Source organism: Aythya marila, assembly GCF_965140915.1.
Source record: "Aythya marila genome assembly, chromosome: 9".
NCBI classification, from domain to species: Eukaryota; Metazoa; Chordata; class Aves; order Anseriformes; family Anatidae; genus Aythya; species Aythya marila.
The window spans coordinates 11,349,190-11,372,483 of NC_139050.1; the positions used below are offsets into that span (position 1 = coordinate 11,349,190).

At 43.3% G+C, this 23,294-nt stretch overlaps 1 protein-coding gene across 3 annotated transcripts; it reads left to right on the forward strand.

Annotated features, from left to right (window-relative positions):
- Window positions 1–1,254: 1,254 nt before the first annotated feature.
- Window positions 1,255–21,818, forward strand: TRA2B (transformer 2 beta homolog). Of its 3 annotated transcripts, XM_082767123.1 has the most exons (10): window positions 1,255–1,377; window positions 7,996–8,129; window positions 10,085–10,150; window positions 12,036–12,198; window positions 12,970–13,158; window positions 14,593–14,708; window positions 15,950–16,033; window positions 19,650–19,712; window positions 20,461–20,534; window positions 21,420–21,818. In XM_082767123.1, exons 1-10 carry the CDS (start codon window positions 1,342–1,344, stop codon window positions 21,428–21,430), a joined length of 936 nt encoding a protein of 311 aa, XP_082623249.1. In that variant the 5' UTR covers window positions 1,255–1,341; the 3' UTR covers window positions 21,431–21,818. The 3 variants fall into 3 exon arrangements, with proteins under 3 accessions (XP_082623249.1, XP_082623250.1, XP_082623251.1); XM_082767124.1 differs by lacking the exon at window positions 10,085–10,150; XM_082767125.1 differs by lacking the exons at window positions 7,996–8,129; window positions 10,085–10,150 and having other exon boundaries at window positions 1,268–1,377.
- Window positions 21,819–23,294: the final 1,476 nt, after the last annotated feature.

Here is a 23,294-nt window from a genome sequence, read left to right on the forward strand (position 1 = left end):
TGATATATTCATCTTCATGTTCTGGGGCTGGGAGGGAGAGGGAAGGCAGCTGAGCAGCCTGCAGCTTGTCTCTTCTCATGAGTGTCAAAGGCAATAAAAAGGGAGCTGGGCCAAAAAACGAAAAACGGAGCTGAACAGCCCCTGGGCGTTTCAGGAGCCATCACCTGGAAATCTGCAGAGCTGGAGCTGCTCACCACCCAGCAGAGCTTGCCGCTGGCCAAATTGCTGCCTTTGCTTTGCTGCCTAACATTTTACTGCTGGGGCTCCCAGCTGCCACCTTTTAAATCTGTGTGGTGAATAACCAGAGGGAAAAAAAAAATAAAAAATTTGAAAGATACCAGGCCTTCCAGCTTTCTGCCTTGCTGCCTGTTTAATGGCAGGCCACGCGCACAGCATTACCCCTACTCTCACTACACAGAAAAAGTGTTTAAGTGAAAAAAAGAAATTGTTGTTTTCGTGCCAGGTGGAAGCAGTAGCAGAGGGGGATCTCGGCCTTCAGGGGAGGTGTGTGGAGCAACTTGTGCCATGGTAGGTGCCAACTGGGACCGACCCCCTTGTTCTAAACACCTCCACCATCACACAGCCCCTCTGCTTCCAACAGCACTTGGTAAGTCAGTGCACTGGGGTCAGCGTTTTGAGTAGTGTCAGTTCCCTCCATTGCCCGATTTTGGGCTCCCTGTTTGCTAGATGCGCAGGCAGAGCCGCGTTGCCCCTGTAGGGACGGATGGCGGTGCTTTACAACCACCGCGCCTTGCCCGCGCCTCTGAGGGGGGACGAGGGTTGTGTCTCCCCGCAGATGCACCACGCAGGGGTTTTAGGACAGGTTTTGTGAAGGGATTTACGAAGGAACGACTGAAGGGCTGAGCCAAGGTGCTGTGCTGATGCTGTGCTGCCCTCGCGTGGGTGTTTCAGGAACATCCCAGCCCTCCCAAACAAGCACTGTTCAGCATTTCCTCCACAAAACCCGATGCGATCACAGCCATTTTTTAACCGTTCCCGTAACAAACACGCCGTCTGGCGAGGCGGCTTTGCTTTAAAGGCAGCGGGGGACCCCTGAGGGGGCTGGGGACGGAGCAGGAGGGGACACACGGGGTGGGGGGCGGCGGGCGGGAAGGGGGGGGGAAACCTCGCCTCAGGGCGGGCATGGAGGGGGGCGGGGCTTATTGTAAGGGGCGTGGCCTCTCTTAGGGGGCGGGGCTTCCCTCAGCGCGGCCGCCGGGGTGGGCGGGGCGTGGCGCGCGCGCGCGCCGCACGTCACTTCCTCTGCGGAGAGCGCTGGCGCCGGGGACGGTCGGGTGGTGTCGGCGCGGCGGCGGCGTTGGGGAGCGGCGCGGCGGGACCATGAGCGACAGCGGCGAGCAGAACTACGGCGAGCGGGTAATGCACGGAGCCGCCCCGCCCCGCCCTGCCCCGCGCCGCCCCGAGGGCAACGCCATCCCCCCGAGACGCCCACAGCGCTCCGAGCCGCCTGGGCTGGGCGGGGAGCGCCCCGCTGGGGGCTGGGGCCCGGCTGGGCTCGGCGGGGGAAGATGGCGGCCGGTGGGGGGGGGGGAGGGGAAGGAGGGAGGGGGGCGCGCGGCGGGGCCGCCCGGCGCCATCTTGGGCTGGTGACCGGGCGCGCCGAGAGGGACAAAATGGCCGAGGGCGGGCGGGCCGCGCCGCGCCGCCTCTGCCCCGCCGCCAGCGTGGCGGGGACGGGCTGGGGGGCGCGGAGCCTGCGGGATCCTGAGGGATCCTCGCCCTCCAGCCGGCTCCCGGCAGGTCGCCCTGCGGCGCTGCCCCCCCTCCCCCCCCCCCAGCCTGCTCGCCACCCTCCCGGCGCAGCCGCAGCCCCGCGGCCCGGTGTCCGGGGCTCTCCTTACACGCAGGCGGCGCTGGGTGTGCAGCCTCCGGCGGGTGGCCCCGGGGAGCTGCCCTGCTGCTAATGCCGCAGGCGTGCTGAGCTTCACGTTGGTAGCCAAATCTGACAAACCCATAGCTCTTCTTTAGTGAACTGGGCTCTGATTTATTTTTTTTTTTCTACCACAACACACAAGTGCACTGCAGGGGTCGTTCCTGGGTTTTGTCCTTCTCGGCATCAGCCTGTAGCTTTTTAGCTCGTCGCAGCATCAGAGGGAGGTGTGGAGGTGGCAGGAAGTTGAGAATCTGAACCTTGGCTAGGGCCCGCAAAAATACTAAGTGCTGATTTGCTAAAATATCAAATAACCATCCTGGGAGAAATTGCTATGCCTTGTAGTGTTGTTCTTCGGTGAACGTGGCACTTCTTATTCAGATTCACTCTGCTAGGCCTCAGGATGGGAGCGGTACTGCTTTGGGGAGGTTAGGCTAGAAAAATTTGGTCTCCTGGAAGCTGAACTTGATAGGTGGAATTGAACACTGAAAGACTGCCATTGAAGGATTACGGACATGTTCTGCCCCAGTCAATCCCATTTGCACTGATACCGCTTCTAAGAGCGACGTGAAGATCCATTTTCAGTGCAGGGAGCGTTCCTGCTCGCGTGCTCAAGATGGATTCCTGCATGTTAATTAAAAAAGTTGATCTAATTTATGTCGTGTGAGTCAGGCAGAAAACCTGCTTAAAATGCTAGCCTAACTTTGGTAAAGCTTCTCATGCTAACCCGCATTGTATTTGCAATTAGGATGAATGCAAATGTTAAAACCCTTATTGTAAAGTCTTTTAGAAACATTTTGTATGGGATACTAGGACAGCAGTTGCCCCATACTCTTCTCTATTTTTATCTTCTGTGAATTTTATTTTTTTTAATCATGGGTGGACAATTTTCATCATGAACAAGGCTTAAAATAAGCTGCATCTGCTTGTTTAGAAGAACGTTATTTCTCTGTAACTCAACTTTTGTGATTCATAAATAGGTAAGTTGTGTACAGCATACTTGTGTTTGTAGAGCTACAAGGTAGGACCGTTTAGCTACAAGCCTTCTATTTCAGACCAGTTGGGAGTGGCTTTTTGAATATTATTACCAGTGTTGTACATCCTTATTTTTTGCCTAGTTAAGGCTTATATTTTACTGAGTCAATGCCTTTCTACTTCAAGCTGGAAGCACTAAAGTCTGCTCTTCGCAGAGTAGGAATGCTGCTTGGGTAAATAATCTAGGATATGACTTTACAACTGTCTGTTAAGCTGTTCCAGGTCCATGCTGCCAACAAGAATTGTGCTCCTGAAAGTGTGTTCCTGCTTTCTCCCTTGTACTGCTGTTTGTGTAGTCAGTCAGATCTGGGAACTGAATCAGCTGAATTTTTTTCTGATTCCATTTCCAGCTGCGTTGGTTTGCAGACTTGACTTGATGATGTAGCCACAAGTCCTAATGTCAGCATTACGGGGATGAAGAAGAAATACCAGGTGCCATCCCAAATAATGGGATGTCCCGTTTTGGAGGCAACTTAACCTTAAACTGACTTTATGGCATAGGTTAAAAAAAAAATCCCTGTCAAACGATTTTTCAACTTATGAATCATGGTGAGATTAAACTAGAAACTTTCTTAAAAATGAAGAAACCATAGATTTCCAATGCTGCCAATACATCAGATAATGGATTTTTGATAGTGCACTGAAGAAAAAGGCCACTTTTTAAAGACAATTTTGTTTTCATTCATCACAGTTGTGCTCACTGAGATGTGTGTAATTCAGGCATGGACAGGTTGGAAAGAAGGGTGGCTGAAGTCTTTTTTCCAGTATTTGCAAGCTGCAGCTAGCCAGTCTCATCCTGTGAATGCGTTAATAGTAGCAGTTGTTACTTGGTATCTGCCTGATCAGAAAGTATTTAATACAGTATCATTTTTTTTTTTTGTCAGAAGCACTTTAATGTTACAAATACTCATTTTGTAGATCTACAAAATAGTACTAAATTGTGGCCTAAAGAAGCAACGTGGGCAGGTTTAGAACAGCCTGATTGATAGCTTGGTGCCACCAAGGGGGCAGGTCCTTCTCCCTGTGCCTCCTTCGTGAGCTGACGCTGGGTCTCACCTCTTGGTGGCCGATTGAGCACCCTGAGCAGTCAGAAATCTGCTTGTTTTTTGCAGAGGGGTTGTTCTGGCAGCTCAGCGTGCCCAGCCGCTCACCGGGTCGGCGTGGCAGGGAGCCGGGCTTGGCGCCGAGGGTCTGTTAGATCAGCTCTGTTTTCCAGAGCACCCTCCTGTCTTTTTTTGGTGGAGCTTGGAAACCGTTCACTAAATCAAAACATTTAGGCATTGCTTAGAGTTTTTTGAGGGCAGATAATAGTTACTGAATGGCACATCCCTGGATTTACCTTGCATTAGTACTGCTTCTTGTTTATAAATCGGCTCTAACAGGGGCCTCGGCAGAACGCTGCTGTGTTTCTTGTTCTGCGGGCTGCTGCCAAAAGGCCTTGCTCTGCTTTCCATCTGCGACACGGATCCCCAGCCCCCAGCAGCGACCTGGTGATCGCGTGCTTCGCAGCGAGAGGCAGAAGCTGTTATTTTTTTGTTGGATCAGCTGCTAGATTCAGTACCAGCAAGGTTGAACGAGTGTCAAGTTAGCCCCCTTGCAAATGGGATGAATCTGGAGTCGCGTTAGGTAATGCACGATGGGGGGCTCTGCCTTTTGGAAGACAAGTGGGAATTGCTCAATCCCTATAAACTTAGCTTAAATCATAGTAATAATTGTGTTTGACTGTATTTTAAGTTGTGAAGTAACTGAAATCTGTAACTTGCATTCCCATGAGGTTCAGTTGGATTGCAGAAGTACCCAAAAAAAACTCAAACCCTTGGACCTCATTTACATACCTTACAGCTCCTCCTGCCTGTGGAAATTTTTATCTCCTGTCCCCAAAGTCATTCTGCTGTTGTGGCTTTCCATGCTTAGAGGTTACTGTAACCTGTCCTTACAAATGTGCTCAGAGGTATTAAAAACAGTCTGTAATGCTGCACGGAAGATATTTTAGTATGCCTAAAGTATGGAAATAATAATTTGGAAACCACAACCCTGGACTTCAGGGCTTCCCCCTGAATTCCAGTGGGGGCTGATGACTGGGAAGAGCTGCAGGTGAAGATCAAGGGGTCTGGTGGTTGTTAAAATCCTGCACTTCAAAAAGTCAAGCTTAGAAACACCGGCTGGCTATTTAACGGTGAGCACCGGCTTTGATCCGCTTCCAGAAGTGTTTGCATATGGGTGGGACAGAACTTTTTCATCTCTTTTCTTCCACATGTCATGACATGAAATTGTTTTGCCTTTTTTTAAAGCTTAAAAGTCTCAAAGAGCAAAAAGTAGAAAAGGAAATCACGGTGTTCAGAACCAAAGCAAATTGTAACTGCTCTCCGCTTCAAGCCAAACGGGGGAGAGGCTTGTGTGAACCCTCAGCAGGCATCAGTCTAGTGGGGCACACACCAAGTGCAGGGTTTGCAGGCTCCTGGTGTAACAAAATTTGGATAGGTGAGGTTTGCTTGGGGGCAGGGTGGGGAGGGTAACAGCTTTGAAACTTCAGGAGCTGTTACCAGTCTCAGTAATATCCAGAAAACTTCAGGTGCAGCCTTTTGAGGCTGGAAGTGAGGAGGAAGTGATGTAAGCCTGTAAAATGTGACAGAAGGTAAGGATTTTGGAGAAGGGTGGTCCAGAAACAAAATGCGAAGGCTGAAAAACAGGAACATTTTGTAAAGTTTGAAGTTGGTAAAGGAAAACAAGCCAGCTGTTTTAATTTTCTATTTTAACACACAGGTGTCTTCAGGTTTTTCCTAAATTCCTTCCTCTGATGCTAGGCATCCGGTTTCCCCACACGTGCTAACATAACATAGCAAAGATTATCCTTTTAAAAAAAAAAACTATCAGCGAGATGAAGACTTCAGTCATTTGCTTATGTGAATACCTCTTCACTATATTTCCTCAAAGCTTATTGACTTCTAAAAGCTCTGAAAAGGGCGCTCATGGGCAAGGTGCTCCCTGCTGCTTCCCTCCCGCAGCACCGTGCATTCCTCGTGTCCTTCCCAGCCTTAGAGCTGCTGTCTTTGGGCATCGCTCCTTCTGCCTAGCTTCAGTCTGCCAAGAGTTACCTCTAGTGAATGGAAGTAGTTTTCCTCCACAGCAGCTTAGCGCTGGTTTTCATCCATTCTTCAAACCTTGCTTTGTCTAACTCTAAGATTGCTAAAGGCTTCTTGTGGCTAACGTCATGCATTTGCTCAGAACTCAGCTCCAGGCATTTATTTTTTTTCTTTTGAAGGTAGTAATGGATTTAGGGTAAAGTCGTTATTTGTAACTTAGTTCTCGATGCTTGCGCTGCCCTCTGCAGGGTTTGTAAGTGTGGTGGCTGTCGTTTAAAACACTTCCGTACACAGATTGATAAAGATTGATAAAGCCTTGCCGACTTCGCTTTATTTCTGTTGCTCTCGGTATTAATTCAAAATCTGCTTCATCCTGCAAGTTCCTCCACCCCAACTGGTACCAGCATGGTAGGCAACTGCCAACAGCTAAACGTGATTGTATGTCACATGGAAGTGGTTTAAGCACAATTAAATATTGGTTTAGCTAATGAATTTCTGGATGCTTAGTCTGAAATGCCTATAAAGTTGAGTGTTCAGATTTAAGAGATGTTACAGAGATAAAAACAAGTGGTTTGGAAGAAATTCTGGTAGTCTGACATTGTTAGTAAGCGCTCCTGCTCGGACTTGTCACAAAACTTGGAATTGTTCCAAATAGATTTTTGCCGCTGACTTTTAAATTTCCTCTGAGCTCTTGAAATAATACCTCCTAGGGTGTTCACGCCAAGTGTCTAAGCCACGTGACTGAAGTTGAGCATTATTCTGCTTCACAAAAATCCAAGCTGAGAGCGCTGACTAGGTTAGGTCACCACCAGAGTTGGTTGCAAGCACATAGCAGAGCAGAAGGGCTGCTGTTCCAGCGCAGCGTGCGAGCGCTTTGCACAGAAGTCTGGTTTTGCTCGGGAAAGCTCTCCCTTAGAAGCTCGAGCCCTGCGCCTGTAACCAGCCTTGCGCGGGCAGCGTAGCCGTGAGCGTGCTCGTCACAGCGGGCTGCCAGCCTGGAAGGCTGCCCCCGGCATAACACCGAGTGAAGTCGCGGGAAGACCGAGCGCGCTGTGCTTCCTGCCTTCCAGATCCTGGCAGCTCGAGGCGTCTCTGGCCGCAGCAGGGACTTAGCTTGGCTTACAGCACTTCTTGTTGATTTTGTCTAAGTGTGTGGCTGGCAAAGTACTTGAGTTTCCGAATGCTAGAATCGATCAGTAGACCTTCAGTTGATCTGTTGTGCACTTGCTGTTAAATGCAGGCATAAATAGCGAATCCAGCTGCTTAGTGCTTAAAGTTAAACTGAATTGACTGAACCTGTTTATAAAATAGTAGGGAATTCGGTAGATTCAATTCTTGAACTGCATATGTAGTAAAAGTCCGCAGAACATTTTTTTTTCTAGTTTCAGTTTTGGCACTAGATTTTATCCTGGAGTTTTTAAATATTCTTCATCCTGTTCTTTTTCTATTAAGGTTAATGTTGAAGAAGGAAAATGCGGAAGTCGCCATTTGACAAGTTTTATAAATGAGAATTATTTGAAGCTCAGGAATAAGTGAAGCTGAAATTTGAAAAAAAAGAAAGTGAATGCATGCTAATTATCAGACCAGAAGTCCCACTTGGTAGAATATTGAGCAATTTGTGTGAAGTGGGGAAGATGAAAGAAGTCAGAATTTGAAACGGAAGAATGAAGAAAAGGAATAAAAATGAAGTTAAGATAAGAAGTAATCTGGAATCTGAAAGCACTACGCTAAGTAATTACTAGTCTGTTTATGTGTCCCTGTATATTTTGCTAAACATGCATGCATTATCTGTTTAATAGCAAAAGTATATGCAGGGTAAAGAAGTGTCTACCAGGGAAAAACTTCTTAAAAATCTAGGCAGTTCTAATGCCAACTGCCCGGACACATAGATATGAATTTTTACCATTTATTTCACTGGAGCTTGTTTACAGACCTTAGGTCAACCAGAACTTGTATACAAATTAGGCTTTCAATATCTGCGTGCAGGAATCCCGTTCTGCTTCCAGAAGCGGAAGTGCTCATGGGTCTGGCAAGTCGGGGAGGCACACCCCTGCAAGATCTCGATCTAAGGAGGATTCAAGGCGTTCCAGGTCAAAATCTAGATCCAGGTCTGAATCCAGGTGAGTTTACTTTTTACCTCTTCCTCCTCTTGCAAGTCAGTTGTCTTTGGATTATTATGTCAGAGATGAACTGAAGTCCTCTGTAGCCCAGTTCTGTTTGCAGAGGTACCTGGTGATCTGTGCACGCGGAATGCAAAGGGGCATGTGTGGTTTCTGGATTTGAAAAGCTAAACTATTGAGCTAGATCTTTGCAGCTTTTTCTGAGAGGTATTCTGCTACGAAGGCTTGTATCTCTGCTGAAGTAGTGTGTAGGTGCCCTGCCTTTTAAGTTTATCTTAAAAAAGAAAAAAAAAAAAAAAAAGGCTAGCTTCTGAGCGGAAAGCTCTAGGGGCTCTAGATCCTAGTTTTTCTGTGTTAAAATAAATTAGTATATCAGCATATTTTACGCTTCAGGTCACCTTAATCTGAAGTGTTTTTTTCACTGGAAGCAATGATGCTTCCAGAGTAGTTCATGGTATATTCCACGAGAAAGATGCAGATAAGTATAATAAATGTGAACGTCAACTGACATGTCTTACCTTTTAAATATGTGTTAATTCAACTTGAAAACTAACAAGCTAGAAAAACTCGAGACAGCTTCCTAAGTGCTCAGAAAAGTTGTGGAGAAAGTAGCTTAATTACTGTCATTGTTCCACAAGTGGATGCTATGAAAATGCCTTTTGGGCTGTATCACCAATCCTTACGCTTACCTGTTAAACAGGCTGTACGCAGTGACAGGATTTCTCTTGAAACTGCTAACAGGCTTCTAACTGAGACATAAAATGTGCTGAGAGCCTAAAAATAAGATGATAAACGTCACTGCTAGCCACTTAGCGTTGGACTTAACAGGGGTGTTGTGTAAGGGGTACGTATTTAAAAAGAAATGAATGGAGAGGCAACGAAGCCTGTAAATGGCTGAATGACGTTATTTTTTCTGAAGAGTCTAGATAATGCAGTGCTGACTACGGAAATAAATGTGTAGGTGATACCTTTAGTCATTCGTAAGTGTTCAGAGAAGAAAAACAACCAAAAAAAGCTCGGGTTTCAGTGGTGGGGTTTCCAGCTGAGCTGCTCACAATACATTTTTGTGTATGAGCACTGAATTAGGCTTACCAAAGCCTGGGGGTAAGGGTGTGGGAAGGATGACATCTCTGGAAGACATCATGCAGTCGCCCATGATAGAAAACAGTATTGAATGCTGTGTTTATCCCTGCTTGCAAGATCAAAATGATCAGTTTGAAAGGCTTTTGTGAGAAGGTAAACACTTTGGAATTTTGACAGCAGAGAAATGGGTTTGTTTTTTCGGTGTATTTCAGGCACAGTCACAAGTGTCAGATTATGCACTTGAGAATCCCTGCAGTGGGAGAACAAATGTCAGGTTAAATGAAGAAATACTTGGAGCTGCTAGCATCAGTAGACTCCTAGGACAGCCTAGGAAAGGTCTGGTCCAAACCCGAGTTCAAGACAGAGTCAGCTGGGGGTTCAGGTGGTGTTCCCAGGGCTTTATCTAGTTGAGTTTTTAAAAGCTTTGAAGGTGGAGACCACACATGTTCCTTGGCCAGCCTTTTGCCTTTTAATGTGGCCAGCAAGTCAGGACAATCCAGCATGCCCTTCTGCACCCCAATCATAACCCCTTGGGCTTCTGTGGTCTTTCCAGCACTGTGCTTCCCACTTGCCAAATAACTACCTAGGAGTGCAATCACACACAGACTGCAGTCTGAAGTGACCAGGCAAATCACTTGCTCTTGCAAGGACTCCTTTAAATAGTACCCGGGCATCTGGCACTTTGCTTTTCGATGAACAGCAGTAGATGCTTATGTCTACGATGGCTTCCTGAGCATTTAACAGCTGTCTGCAAATTCCTGCAGCTGGAAATACTGAAAGTATGTTGCAGAGTTAATTGATTCGTTAGCAGATTTGAGCGGAATTGTGTCAAGGCATGTGTTTCGAACCAATATACTTGATTCTATTTTCAGTGCCATCACTCATCTGGATGTGATCACGAGCAGGTCACCCAACTGGCTCTCACCAGAGATAACATTGTGAGATCTTTCATATTTCGTGGTAGCTTCCATCGCAAATATATTTCTGAGTCACCAGCTTCATAAATTAAACTTTGATTGACGATCAAATCTGTGTCCTGGCGTATTTATCAGTTGGGGTGTGGACATACTTGATTAAAAAGTCCAAAGCTGTTCTTATTGAAGTTTTCATCCGCAATTTAGTGGAAACCCTGTGCAAGCTTGTTCTGTGTGTTCATGAAGTCTAAACAATTCTTTGCACCTAAGGCAGCAATATAAGCAGTTCCTATTTAACATAAGCCTTGCTCTCAGTGTTTTGTGTAGTTTAGGAGGGTCCAGCTTTTGTTTACTGTAATGGATGCATACTGTAACCTGGAACATCGGTTCTGTGTTTGTCTTCAGGTTTTCTTCATCAAAGGCTGAAATGTGGCTTTGTGTGTGTAGAGCTTCACTTACGTTCTTACTTCATTGTCTTTGTGTCTTAGGGAAGTTTTCTTTTTTTTTTTTTTTTTAACTTTGTTCCCCCAAATCACTTGTTCTTTCTACATACATAAGTGTTGTAAGGGGTCCAGCTGAAGTCATTTCTCTGGGACGTGCATATGTGCTTCAGGTCAAGGAAGACAAAACTAGCTGGCTCGCTTCTGAAGAAGTCAAAGGCATTTTTTTGAGGCCTGTAATGTACAGAGTGTATGTCCCGCAGTTTGGCATTGTGGTGACATTTACCTGGTGACAAAGCCTGACAGTGGAAGAAGCTGTTAAATGCTCAGGAGAATAAAAACTGGTTCACGTTGAGAGCAGCATTCATGCTGGTGTAGTGGTTGGCTTACTGTGAAACACGATTCTGCTGCAGTGGCTTCTGGTCTCAGTCAGCTTCCACAAACAGGGGCAAGGCAATTAAGGTGTAAAGAAGAGTATGTAAATTAATATTTTATGACTAAGAGCCTTTGAATATTAAACTGTTTAGTGTACTTCTAAGCCTTGCAGCAGCTTTCTTTGTGGTTGCCTGACATGCAGATTAGTGACTCCAAACAGCAGACCACGCTCGGGCGTAATATTCCAGTGTAAGTGCCTGCCCAGCTTTTCAGCAAAGACTGCCCGTGCTGGGAGAGCTGAGGGAAGTAGAAGGAAATGCAGCGTTTGTGACCTCAGCTCCACAGACCTGGTGCTGTCAGAGAACACTTCCAAAGAGAAGTGGGCCAAAATTAAGGAGCAGTTGCACCTTTGCCTAAATACATTTGAAGGGTGAACATATAAACATTTATGAACAGCTGATGTTAAATAACTATTGAAATACCGTAAGGTAAATAAGCATTCTACCACTTAATTTCTTCAGCCCTCTTATGTGCTGTTTCTGATGTGTTTAGCAGATTCCTGTGCTTGTAAATATGCACTCACAAAAATATATTTGCTTTTCCATGTCACTGAAGGCAGTGTTATTCTGGAATAAGTAGAAGTGTGCAGCTCTGCAATTGTGCATGTTCAATGTGAAGCCATATTTACTGTTTGCTCCTGTTACATTTTTCTGCTAAGTCTTCCAGAGAGAACTCTCTCAGCTATTTTAATTTTACTTAGACGCTACTGTAAATGCTGTGGATATTCAAAGCATGTACTATTTCAAACCAAGATATCCTTGTTAGAAAGTTAGAAGCTGCTGAAGAATTAAAAGCTAATTGAAGTGTATGTTGAGGTTACTGTTCTGCAGTAGATACGCTCTAGAGCATCTACAGTAGTCTTAATTGTAAAGATTGAGTGGTCAGGCCTTGAGATTAGTGACTAAATTGATTACGTCTTAATTGTGTAGTGCCTACCACAGGTCCTTAGAAAATGGCTGTTTAGACTTTGTGAGTAGCTGTTATTTTTGAAGGGTCCAGGGAAAAAAACACGACTTTTTATTTTTTTTCCTCAGATCTAGATCAAGGAGGAGTTCCCGTAGACACTACACAAGGTCACGCTCTCGTTCCCGCTCTCACAGGAGATCCAGAAGTAGGTCATACAGTCGGGATTATCGGCGACGACACAGTCACAGCCATTCCCCCATGTCTACTCGCAGGCGCCACATTGGAAACAGGGTACGTACCCTGCAGAGGAGGGGAGGAGGTGTAAACAGGCTTGAGTACGTCTTGAAGTCACTACATTCATTCCATAGGGTTTTCCACAAAATCATTCTGCTTCCTGCACTGGTCTATTTAAAAGGTATTGGTGAGGTTAATTGGCATTTGTTTTTTTGGTAAACCTTGGATTTCCCTAAGTTTGCGTAGGAACCAGTGCAGGCTAATATCAGGATATGTGCTGTAATAAACCAACAGCTGTATGCAGTGAAGGGCAGAGGCAGAGCTAGGAGGGAGGATCATTTGACTTTACTTGAGAAAGGCTGGAGAACTAAAATATTTAGTTAAAAGCTGTCTTGACATTCTCTTTATTAAGTGAGAGCATCCAATCCGGCTTGATTTTAGCTGCTGAGAGTCTCAGTTGACAGAAAGCAATGTACTTCATGTTAAAGTTAGGGGGCAAGTGATAACTAAAACGAAGATGTGATCCAGGCCCTTCTCTGTATCCATAGTCAGTAGTCACCCACTCTCTCTGGAGAGAAGACTTCAAGTACAGTAACTTTGTGTGTTCTCACTATAGTTGGTACAGGAAAAATGCAAAGTATTTCTGTGAAAGGGTGCTTGTGTATCTGTAGGTTTTATTGTAATAGAAGTGTATACTAGCAAACTAATCCAACCTCAATCTAAGCAGTGTGTTGTTGCTGATATTTTCAGGGACTCAAGTTTGTAAAATATACCACATGTTGCAAATGCAAGCATTTTTATTCTGATCTCTCTCTCTCTCTCTTTTAGGCAAATCCTGACCCAAACTGTTGTCTTGGTGTATTTGGGTTAAGTCTGTACACCACGGAACGAGATCTGAGAGAAGTTTTCTCCAAGTATGGTCCAATTGCTGATGTTTCCATTGTGTACGATCAGCAGTCGCGGCGTTCGAGAGGATTTGCATTTGTGTACTTTGAAAACGTTGAGGATGCTAAGGAAGTAGGTTGGGGTGTGGGCTGTATGGCATGTTTGCTGGGATGTATGTTCTGCCCCAGGTTGTAGCCTAGGAAAGCTTTCTGTTTGACCTTTAAAGTGGCATAGGAACCTTCTGTGCTAATCCGTTTGGCTAGATGAAATGATCATAATGCAAGCTAATGTCACAGTATCTTATCTTCCCTGCCTTCTCAGGGCCTAAAAAAAAAACTTCGCACCTCATAATAAATGTCAGTGTCTTGGTTCAAAAGATATCTTCTGTGTACCAGAGGAAACAGTGAAAGGGCATGAATTCTGGTCCCAGTGCAGGCTGAGTTGTTGTATTAGTCACAAAAGCAATCTTCAGCCTAGCATGGTGCAACTGTGCCAACAAGAAAAAGAAAATAGAAACACATGTTCTCTTCAAATTATGAGATGGAAGTTCTTCCCGAGCTCCACGTGACCCTCTGTTTAGTATTACTGCTTGGAGTGCACCAGACTGATATTGCACAGTTCTCAAACGCTCAGGTGCCCTGTAGGAGCTTTAGCATGCATCCTGCTGACTTGTAGAGCTTCAGAAGGAAAGTGGGGGAGTCGTTTTTTATGGAAAATAAAAGGCCAGGCAAATATTTCTGGCATTCCTGGTCTCTGCAAGTGACTGCCTGAAACCCTAAGGGACTGGGTGAATCGAAGTGGTGTCGATACCATATAATAGATTACCAAGTGTGCTTACAAGTGCTATGGAACGGACATGGGAAGGGGAATACAATTCTATTCTCGGGCCTGCCTTGGATGGCACTGTGTCTGTGGGCTGTGATCAGGTTTATCTTCTGCGTGAGTTCTAATTCTTACCATCTGGGGTGTCTTTTTTTTTTTTTTTTTTTTTTTTTTTTCCAAATTCAGCATAAGACTTCCATGGTAGGTTGAAGCTTTGAATGTGGGCTATGCTACTTGGCAGAAAAAGAAGTGGTTTCAGGCTTTTTACTTCGAGTTTGCTTATGGCTCAAATACTACTATATTCAAGGATATGGTTGATTTTGAGAATGTCTTTGAGGGGGGGAAAAATTAAAAGAGCACCAATACGTAGACTTAACGTCTATGTATATTCTATGTTTAGTGTTCCATGTTGGAGTAGTTACGATTTCCCTACACAAGCACTTTCAAAGGCTCCTCTTAATCATGTTAGAAACAGTTAATGAAACAAATGGTAAATTATGTTCCTCTTAGGCATTTCACGCAATGTAAGTCACCTTTAAGTAATTACTGAGGCTTATATCCAGCTAGTTAGAATGCCTTAAGAGTTTATGTTCAGTATGTAAGTATGGGGCATGTGTGAAACTTAGACTTGGGTCTTAACCGAGCTCTTCTGAGGACTTTCTAAATATTTCATGCAGTGGTTAGGAGCTTGTGTTGGTACTAAAGTTCATACCTACAGCTAATTGTATTTTTATCTCTGCTTAGGCAAAGGAACGTGCCAATGGAATGGAGCTGGATGGAAGAAGAATCCGGGTAGACTTCTCCATTACAAAAAGACCTCACACACCTACCCCTGGAATCTACATGGGAAGACCAACTTAGTAAGTTACCTCCTGATTTTTTTTCCTAAAAAAATAAGGGACAGGTTATATTGTGTCCTGTATTTTAAAATAAATAAAACCCACAGAACACCTCTTGTATATATTCCTTTGAGACCTGTTTCTGTGTGTTTTTCCTAGTTTATCAGGCTTTTACGTTAATGTGCTATTCTGAAAGTTAGTGTCTACATGTAGTAGTTTGGTATGTGGGCACAAGAAGAACATACGTCCTTGCTTCTGGCTTGCATGCAGCGCAGTAAGTGGATGTTTCAGTACTGGGAGCTAAAATATGAAAATCGTTGATGCCTAATCATATTTTTAACAAGTCTCCTTAGGAAGAGCTGTGCTAACACTGGTGTGGCTGTTTGGCAAAGCCTCAGAAAACTAGAAACTCAGCTGATAAAAGAGATTCTTCAGATTTATTTAAAAAGGAAAAACTCACATGGACTGCTATCAGTAGTAATATGTATCTTTCTACTCTTTAGTTATAAGGTGTTTAATTTATATAGCACTTGTCAGAGACTGATGCAGTGTCAGTCTGGATTGCAATAAGCAGAAACCTGTGTTCATTAGTTATGCCAAAACATGAGTTATCTAAACATTTAAGTCTGCAGTAAGAATCTTTGTTAATTTCTAAACTATTTCAAGTTGTTTCTGATTAATGGATGTTCCCCTACGTGTTCTCAAATGCTAATGGCTTTGCAAGCTCTAGTTTTCAAGAGTACATCAACAAATACTATTGTGCAGCTTTGCAGTTTACCCTATCCGAAGTGTAAACATTTGACGAAGTTTCCAAGAATGTGAGTTGTTTTCCCAAGTGGTTTCCCAATTGTTTTCCCAAGACTCTCAGCGTATGGTATTGGTGGCTGTGTAGCTGATGTTGTATTGATGCTGTAAGCTTTTTTTTTTTTTTAATAGAGAAGTTCTTCTAAAATAAGCTTTCTGAGAGTTAAAAGTGAATGAGGAGTTGCCACAGAATGGAATTCCTCTTGTGCCTGCGATATCCAAAGGTTAAGAGGTTTCAGACAAGGAGGAAAGGAGCAGTCTTAAATTCAAGCATTTTAAAAAGCAGTCTTAGGTAGATCTGTCTCCATCTGCATAGGTGGGAAACACTCAGCCATCACTTAAACGGTGAGGACAGGAGGTAGTCATTTAAGCCAGTTAAAATGGTGTGTACTTGACTGGATGCACTGCGAACAGTGCTTTATATTTTATTAAATGTAATTCTCTTCCATTACTTGTAGCGGCAGCTCTCGACGACGAGATTACTATGACAGAGGATATGATAGAGGATATGATGATCGTGACTATTACAGCAGATCATATAGGTGAGGCAATATTTGTAATTCTGGACTACTTTTTGAACTGTGCTTTCTCATCTATGTTTCTACCTTCAGAAGTATGCCAATATGTTTTTAGGCTCATCTTAATTGTGGTTTCTTTGTACAAAATCTGTACCAACGAGGCTACTTGGTGTAAAATAGATTAGTGGGAGATATACTTCGTGCTGTTTAGCAGGAGTTAATGCTTTTTTCAATCATCAGTAAGTTCTGAAAAACAAAGTAACATTCTCTGTACTCTTTTTTCAAAAAGAATTCTTTGATTCCTCTATTACCATTAAAATGGTGGCAATATAGGTGCTCATTAATATTAGAGTTTGTGTTATAACGCCAAATTACTTTCTGAGTGTAGTAGACAAAAAGTAGGAAGTGGTCACCAGGATCCCCTGTTAACAGTAGACATTTCAAGCACTGCCAGAAATGAGGAATCAGAAGTTGGAAAGTGACCTGTTCTATACTGGACACTTTCATGAAAAAGTTTTTTTTTGTTGTTGTTGTTGTTTTTAGCGTGCTCTTGTCAGGCTGTGTGTAGATGATCTACTTGAGGGACTTGCGTATCTTACTTCTGTCTGTCTTCAGTCCAAACTTAAGTGTTGAACAGTAGCTAGCTTCACCAAAAGAAGCGTGAATGTTCAGGTGGCAACAGATTGTCAGAAGGTTGGTGAAGTTAGTACAGAATCTGTTGAAAATGCAGTTGGTACTTCATTGGTTTTGGAGACAGAGCTCACTTATCTTCAGCATTCTCCATTTTGACTGCCGAATGAGCTTGTCCCATGTGAAATTCCCAGAATTTGACTGGGATGCAATTAAGTCGGACAGCAAGATGACAATTCATTTTTTCTGTCTGTAATTGCCCAATGTTTAAGAATGTCACTTTAAATGGTTGCGGAACCTTTGTTCAGTACGTGCAGCAGCACTGAGCTGTTTGGCTAGCTGTAATATGTCGGCACTGGGTGCGTTTGTGACCTGCCTGCTGCCAACAGCGCATTGGAGACGCGTGCGTTTGAATTGCGTTATCCTATTACACCTCAAAGATGATGAAAATGCTCAATTCTGTGATCCTCCTAGCATTCAGTACGCTCTTCTGTTCCTTCCTACGTGTATAAGAAATATATTCTATATGCTTACATTGGTATTTGTGTGGTGATCCTCAATCACTGAGGGCAGCTGTCTTTCTTACCCCTCCTTCTACTCTCAGACACTTTCTTCTTACCTTTAGCCATTGCTTCTGTTTCTCACCTCCCTGCCTTGCTTGTCTGATTTAAAGCAGGGGCCTTGTTTCTTCAGGTGTTTCAGCCCTGCTAGAGGCAGGGAGAGGTGCTCCACCTCCTTACAGTGAATGCAGGAGACACAAGTGTTCTGCACACAGCTCTGGGAACACAGGGTATTTTCTGCCTCTATACATTTCCCTACTGTGTCAGCAGCTTTGAGTGTTTTGGAGAACTGTAGCAGGATAAATCTGACTAAGCATACACCAAGACTTACTGGTTTTGCCTTGCCAGCTGTTGCATGTAGGCTTTCATGAAGTAGCTGTGACACAAAAGTGTATCTTTGACCAAACTTTGTTTATTTCAGGGCACTAGGTGCAAAAACTTGCCCAGGATAGTTACTGCTATAATGCCTAATTTCCTTGCTGGATTTCAATTCATTATTTTTAGGACATTGCGTGAAGCAGCTCCATAAAATGCTGGGGAACAGACATGTGTCTTAAAACATAGTCTGCTAAACAGTCCTTGAAATCTGCTGTTTGTTGCTTGTGTGTTCTTGAAATGTAATTTGTTTGAGGTTATGGTATGACAAAAGTCTTCTGCTACCAGGTGTTACCTTTTGTTATCCCTGATGGTGCATTGTGGCTCGGATCTTTGTAAAGCATTATCAGAAGTTTGAATTACTTCACTTCTGGGTGTGTGCTAGTCAGCATAGTTGCAGAGACTGATAGTGAACAACTGATAGTGAGGAGGATGTGAATTAGGAGAGGAAAAGCACACTAATAAGAAGAAGATGGGCTACCTCAGTTAGTGTACTAGTTTGTGTAGTGTATCAGAATTCACAGCTATGCTTTGGTTCAGCACTTCGAGGCAGTCATGCTCCAGGCGATGTTCTGACTTTCCTGTGTGCTCTCCCGTCCTGTGTCTGTCGCGTGAATTAGGGCTTTGGGGGAGAAATTCTCAGAGTATTGACAGGTCCAGCAAGAATGATTTCAATTCCCTGAAAAAAATCAGGGAATTTTTAAAAGCTTTCTGCAGAAACTGTCTTCTTGGATATTGATACTGCAGATATTGAAATCTAGCAGATAAAGATTGAAAATAAGCCACAGATACGCATGGCTACTTAACAAATGCCATGGTCTGTACCAGTTAAATACCTACTTCTTATCCTGCAGGTGTTGGTTGAAGGAGAGAAGAATAGTGTTGCATGTAAAAACGTGTAGATACAGAGCTTAGTGCCGTGGTTTAATGGTGGACTTGGCAATGCAAAGCTAAAGGTTGGAGCAGGTGGTCTTAGAGGCCTTTTCCAACCTCAGTTAATTTATGATGTGCCATGGGTGTTCCTTCGACAGGAAAGGGTCTAGGGGAATATATAAACTTAACATCTGTTTTGTACTCTGCCCCCAGAAAATCAATTGGTAACAATTACTTTGCATTTTCTTTCTTCCTCGCCTGCTGTGTAGAGAAGCCTTAAGGGCATTTTCAGGACAGAGTTCTCATACTAAAACTTTAATTTCCCCATAATTTTCCCCATGTTGCTGTGGGATGCTTAGTCTTGTCTGGAAAAGTGTCTGTAAACTGAAGAATAACCTAAGAAGTATGCACACTGGCTATCTACCAAATGGGGAGGGAGGACTTCTGGAGGAAAAAACACGAAGTAAAATAGACCTGCTGATCGGAAATGTGGTGGTTTTTCTGTCTTAAAATTACAGCCTTTTTGAGCTGCTGTGAGCCATCTGTGGTGGTCATCCCTGCTCTGTAACGCAAGCTTGATGCAATCTCCTCCCAGTAATGCTTAGCTGTATCTAAATCTGTGGAGGTACTGGACTGGCCACTAAATATCCTTCAATATTACAATGTATTGTTTCAGTTCTGTGCAACTTCTACTGCTGTTTTGAAGATGCCCTTGTTTAAGCGTGATTAAGTGAAGTGTTAAAATAAAAGGGTGTCTGCTTTGCCCCTGCCTCAACCTTGAAATCAACTTGCTCATGTTTCCTCAGGACAGCGAACTGATCTCACTGCTTTAAAAAAATTAAATAAAAAAATTGCTTGCTTGGAATGGGTAAGCATCTGAGAACAGGAGTGCTCTTAGAAGCAAAGGCTCTGTACCAATCTCAAACTGCTGCTCGTTGGAGAGTATGCCCTTGTAAAATACAGCAATGGGCAGCTGAGCGTGAGTCCTCTCTTAACTGTTCCTTGCTACTGAATTCAGCCAGCTCATCCCAGTGATGCAAAAATGAGTGTAATGAGGAAGTAATTTTGTCCAGTGTAGGTACCAAATGCTTTCTTGTCTTCACATCATTTTCCTGTATTTGACAATACTTTTGCTTGTGTGGCAATATTTTTATTACTTCACTTTATAAATTTTTAAAATTGATCTGCTTTTGTCTTCACAGAGGAGGTGGTGGCGGCGGCGGAGGAGGATGGAGAGCTGTTCAAGATAGGGATCAGTTTTACAGGTACAACAGGAAAGCTGTTGGTGTCTGGTTAACAACAGAGATACTCATATATGGTATTTTGGGGATGTTTGAATCCAGTCTTGGATAGCTATAAACATACTACAGCAGTCGGGTGGCTACTGAATGTTTGCCACTTCGCCGTGAGCAGTACAATTTATTTCAAAGTTTCCCTCATCAAGGGGTGAGGTTAGTATAGGGTCAGGTTAGTGCAGCTTTGCACAGGAAAATCTTCTGATCTATGCCAAGAAGTTAATGTCCTGAATGGTTTTCTTGAATGACAATTTAGGGGATTAGTGGAAATAAGCAAGGAAATGCAAAACTTTTGCCTGGATTGGAAGAGTATCATAGAGTTGAAGGTGGGATTTGGGAGGTGGCAGCAGAGAGTGCTGTTCAGATCAACTCTTCATCTAGAACAAGTATTTTAATTTAAAAGTTAAGGTGTGATTTGGCTTACTCTGCTTGTTTGGGATGCTCTTGGCTTGAAACACAACACTTGGACACAGTCAAATGCACAAGAGAGCATAATTCCTTTATTAGTCAAAAGTAGTATTAATCTGAATGCTTGCTCAAAAAAAGGGTAAGAAATTTCAAATGTTTGCTCTGTTATCCAGTATAAATGTTGATCAGCTCTTCATGTGCTCGTTAGCTTCTCCTGATAGCAGGATTGAGAGATACCCACTAAAAGCTGCTGCCACTCATCTGCCACAGGCTTTAACGAAGGGATTGTTTCTGTTCCTTTCTTCCACAGGAGGAGATCACCATCCCCATATTACAGTCGAGGGGGCTACAGATCTCGATCCAGATCTCGATCCTATTCACCTCGTGAGTAGTTACAGCTCTCATGTCAAAAGCAAATTTCCACTTTGCCTGAACTTCTTCCTTAGCTTTTCTATCCCCTAATAACTTCAGTGTGGTTGTTTTTTTTGAACTACGGTTCCCTTTAAAGTTTCATTGAGCAACTGGCAACCTTGAGGGCAGAGCAAATATTTAGTTTGCAACAAAATAAACTAGGTAACACCACTTTTTCTTTTTTAAGAAAAAAAAAGTCTGAAGTAGCACTTTTTTTTCTTGGGAACCCAGTTACGACAGCACTTTGTAGCAGATTGACAGTTTGGTTGAGTCTAGGACAGCAAAGCCAAATAGTCAACCCTTGCAGGTTCTGGTACTGGAACTAAAATTCCTGACAAGTTGCTGAAGAGAAGGCTAACTCGGTCTGGGACCTAAGTGGTGCTCTTCTCCAAATTGCGTTTTTGCACGGAGGATAAAGCTGTGTTTTTGCAGAAAGTTAATAAAACACAATAGCATTCCTAGCATGCTCCCTTTGAAATGGATACACCCTGCATGACTAGGTTCTGTTCTCACCTTTACCATTTGTGTCCAGATGAAAACAAGTGTAACTGCTTTTCCTGATACATGGGGAAACTGGCTTCAGCCTGTTACAGTGTGTATCACATGCTGAAACATCAGCCCTGTGCATATATGATGTGAACTGGGCTTTTTCTTCAGGAAGAAACTTCCTGACAGAAGAGTACTGACATCGTACTTTGTTGTAGACAAGTTCCTCATAGCTATTTAATGAAAAAATACAAGACACTGGGCACTTGAATTTGCACATTTGAGGCATATCTGTAAAGTTAGGTATGGAACTTGTAAAATCCGTTGATGCTTGGAAGTCTAATTGTATATATTGTTTGTTTTTTTTTTCAGGTCGCTATTAAAGCATGACATGTAGAGGAATTTCTAGCTACAGCCTTTGAGTTGAAATTGCAAGTTTGTGGACAATATTTTTATTGTCTCTTCTGTTTAAACAAGTGAACAGTGCCTAGTGAATAGGTGACTTTTACACCTTTTATGAAGACTACTTCTGTGATGTTAAATGCTGTTTCATTCTGCATATTTGTGTAGTTTGGTGCTTCGTTTCAAGTTGTGTTTTGAAAGGAGTATGTTTTGCATGTATTTTTTTAGTCTCAATTTTGACTCCTGAAAGGTTTCTATTGTAAAGACAAACTGTTCAGTTAGTTTTTTCTACTGATTCCAAGGTATTCTGAAGATCAAAACCTGTGTAAAATGCTTTCAAAAAGTGAAAAATAAAATAAAAAAGTTTGATTTTTTTTTCCTACTTACTTTTTCCAAGTCTAAGTTACGTATTGAAAGGGGACTGCTACACTTACTTAGTATTCCATAACCAAACCATAGCAAAAAAAATCCAGAAGTAAAATTCACACTAAGTTCGTGTTGTTGGGTAATTGCTTTCTAGGTGTAATGCTTCAGGTCTGTAAATCCAGGGTGTAGGGAAGTCCATATGAAACTTGTACAGTAGCAGGAGGAAGAAACATTGTTCAGTCACACTGTAGATAGACATGGAGCAAGACTTCTTGTAAACTCAAGTTAATGCTGCTGAGCTTTGATTGAGGTGGGTGAGCCGTGAGATTCTTTATCCCACGTATGACAGAGACAAGTAAGGAGCCCTCAGAAATGGTGGTGGTTGTCTTTGGAAGTAGATAACCATACATTTACAAAAGGCAATGCCATAAGATTTAGACTGCTTAGATTTCACTTCACCAACAATTGTCCTTTGAAGAAGTACATCTTTATCTGCATATGTGAGTAAAATGCTGGATGCAGTATAACTCAAGTGCTGCTTTCCTACCAGTTTTCTCCATACAATAGTCAAATGTACCCTTTTTGCTTACTTGGATTCATGATCATCATGCACCTGCATGAAAATTACGTTTGAGAGTTGAGAGCACTGTTGAACTAGAACTTCCCTCAGCCAAGTAGTGCAGGTGATCAGCTCTCACACTTGTCCTCGTTTGGATTCCTTTTAAGCACTACTGAGCAAAGGCTTTCATATGGCTAACTTCAGGAGGTCACACCAGAGGAGAGGATCCATGATCAGAAACTCGCAGAACACAAAACGTGGCTGTATGAACTGCTGTGCTGGCACTCAGTGAGAAAGAGAAGTGCCACCAAAGCCATTGCAGGTCAGGATTTAAGCGGTAAGATTTATTACTGTAAGCTTGTCATACTCCCCCAGAAACATGTAATCTGTGGGAGCTGCTCTAGTAGTCCTGTCAACCTAACACAAACCAAAGGCTTTAATTCAGCAGGTACGTGCATAGCATCTGAGCTATACCCCAGTTCTTTTAGGAACAACCAATTATTTGCTGTCCTGTGAAGGACAAGTTGAATTTCAGGTTCCTCATAGGTATTTAATGAAAAAAGGCTATTTTTTTCATTTTAAAAACTGGCACTGGATCACTCATTTTGGTATTCAGCTATTAAGTTACCTGTTACATTTTAAAAAGTCTGGGCAAATACCATCTTACTGCATAGTAAGTCTGTGCAGTTGGATCTATGATCTGATGTTAATACTACATGGTAGAAAATGCATTGACCTTTCCATGTTGGTTCACAGTGAGCGTATTTCATGTGGATGCAGCAGTGTACTCATTTCTGGTTATATTCCGTACTGATGTAGGAGAAAAACTTGCTTTTCCATTTTGCTCTCAGAAGGATAATTTGTCAAATTCTGTGCAATTGCATGAAGTGAGGCAGCAGGCTGGAGGCTGAAGAAAGAAG

What these genes read in the sequence shown, in the direction of transcription:
- TRA2B (XM_082767123.1), top strand. Translation starts at nt 1,342, where the DNA reads ATGAGCGACAGCGGCGAGCAGAACTACGGCGAGCGG. An exon ending in ACGTTGAGGATGCTAAGGAA is followed by an intron (nt 13,159 to 14,592) that starts GTAGGTTGGGGT and finishes ATCTCTGCTTAG; the next exon opens with GCAAAGGAACGTGCCAATGG. An exon ending in GATAGGGATCAGTTTTACAG is followed by an intron (nt 19,713 to 20,460) that starts GTACAACAGGAA and finishes TTTCTTCCACAG; the next exon opens with GAGGAGATCACCATCCCCAT.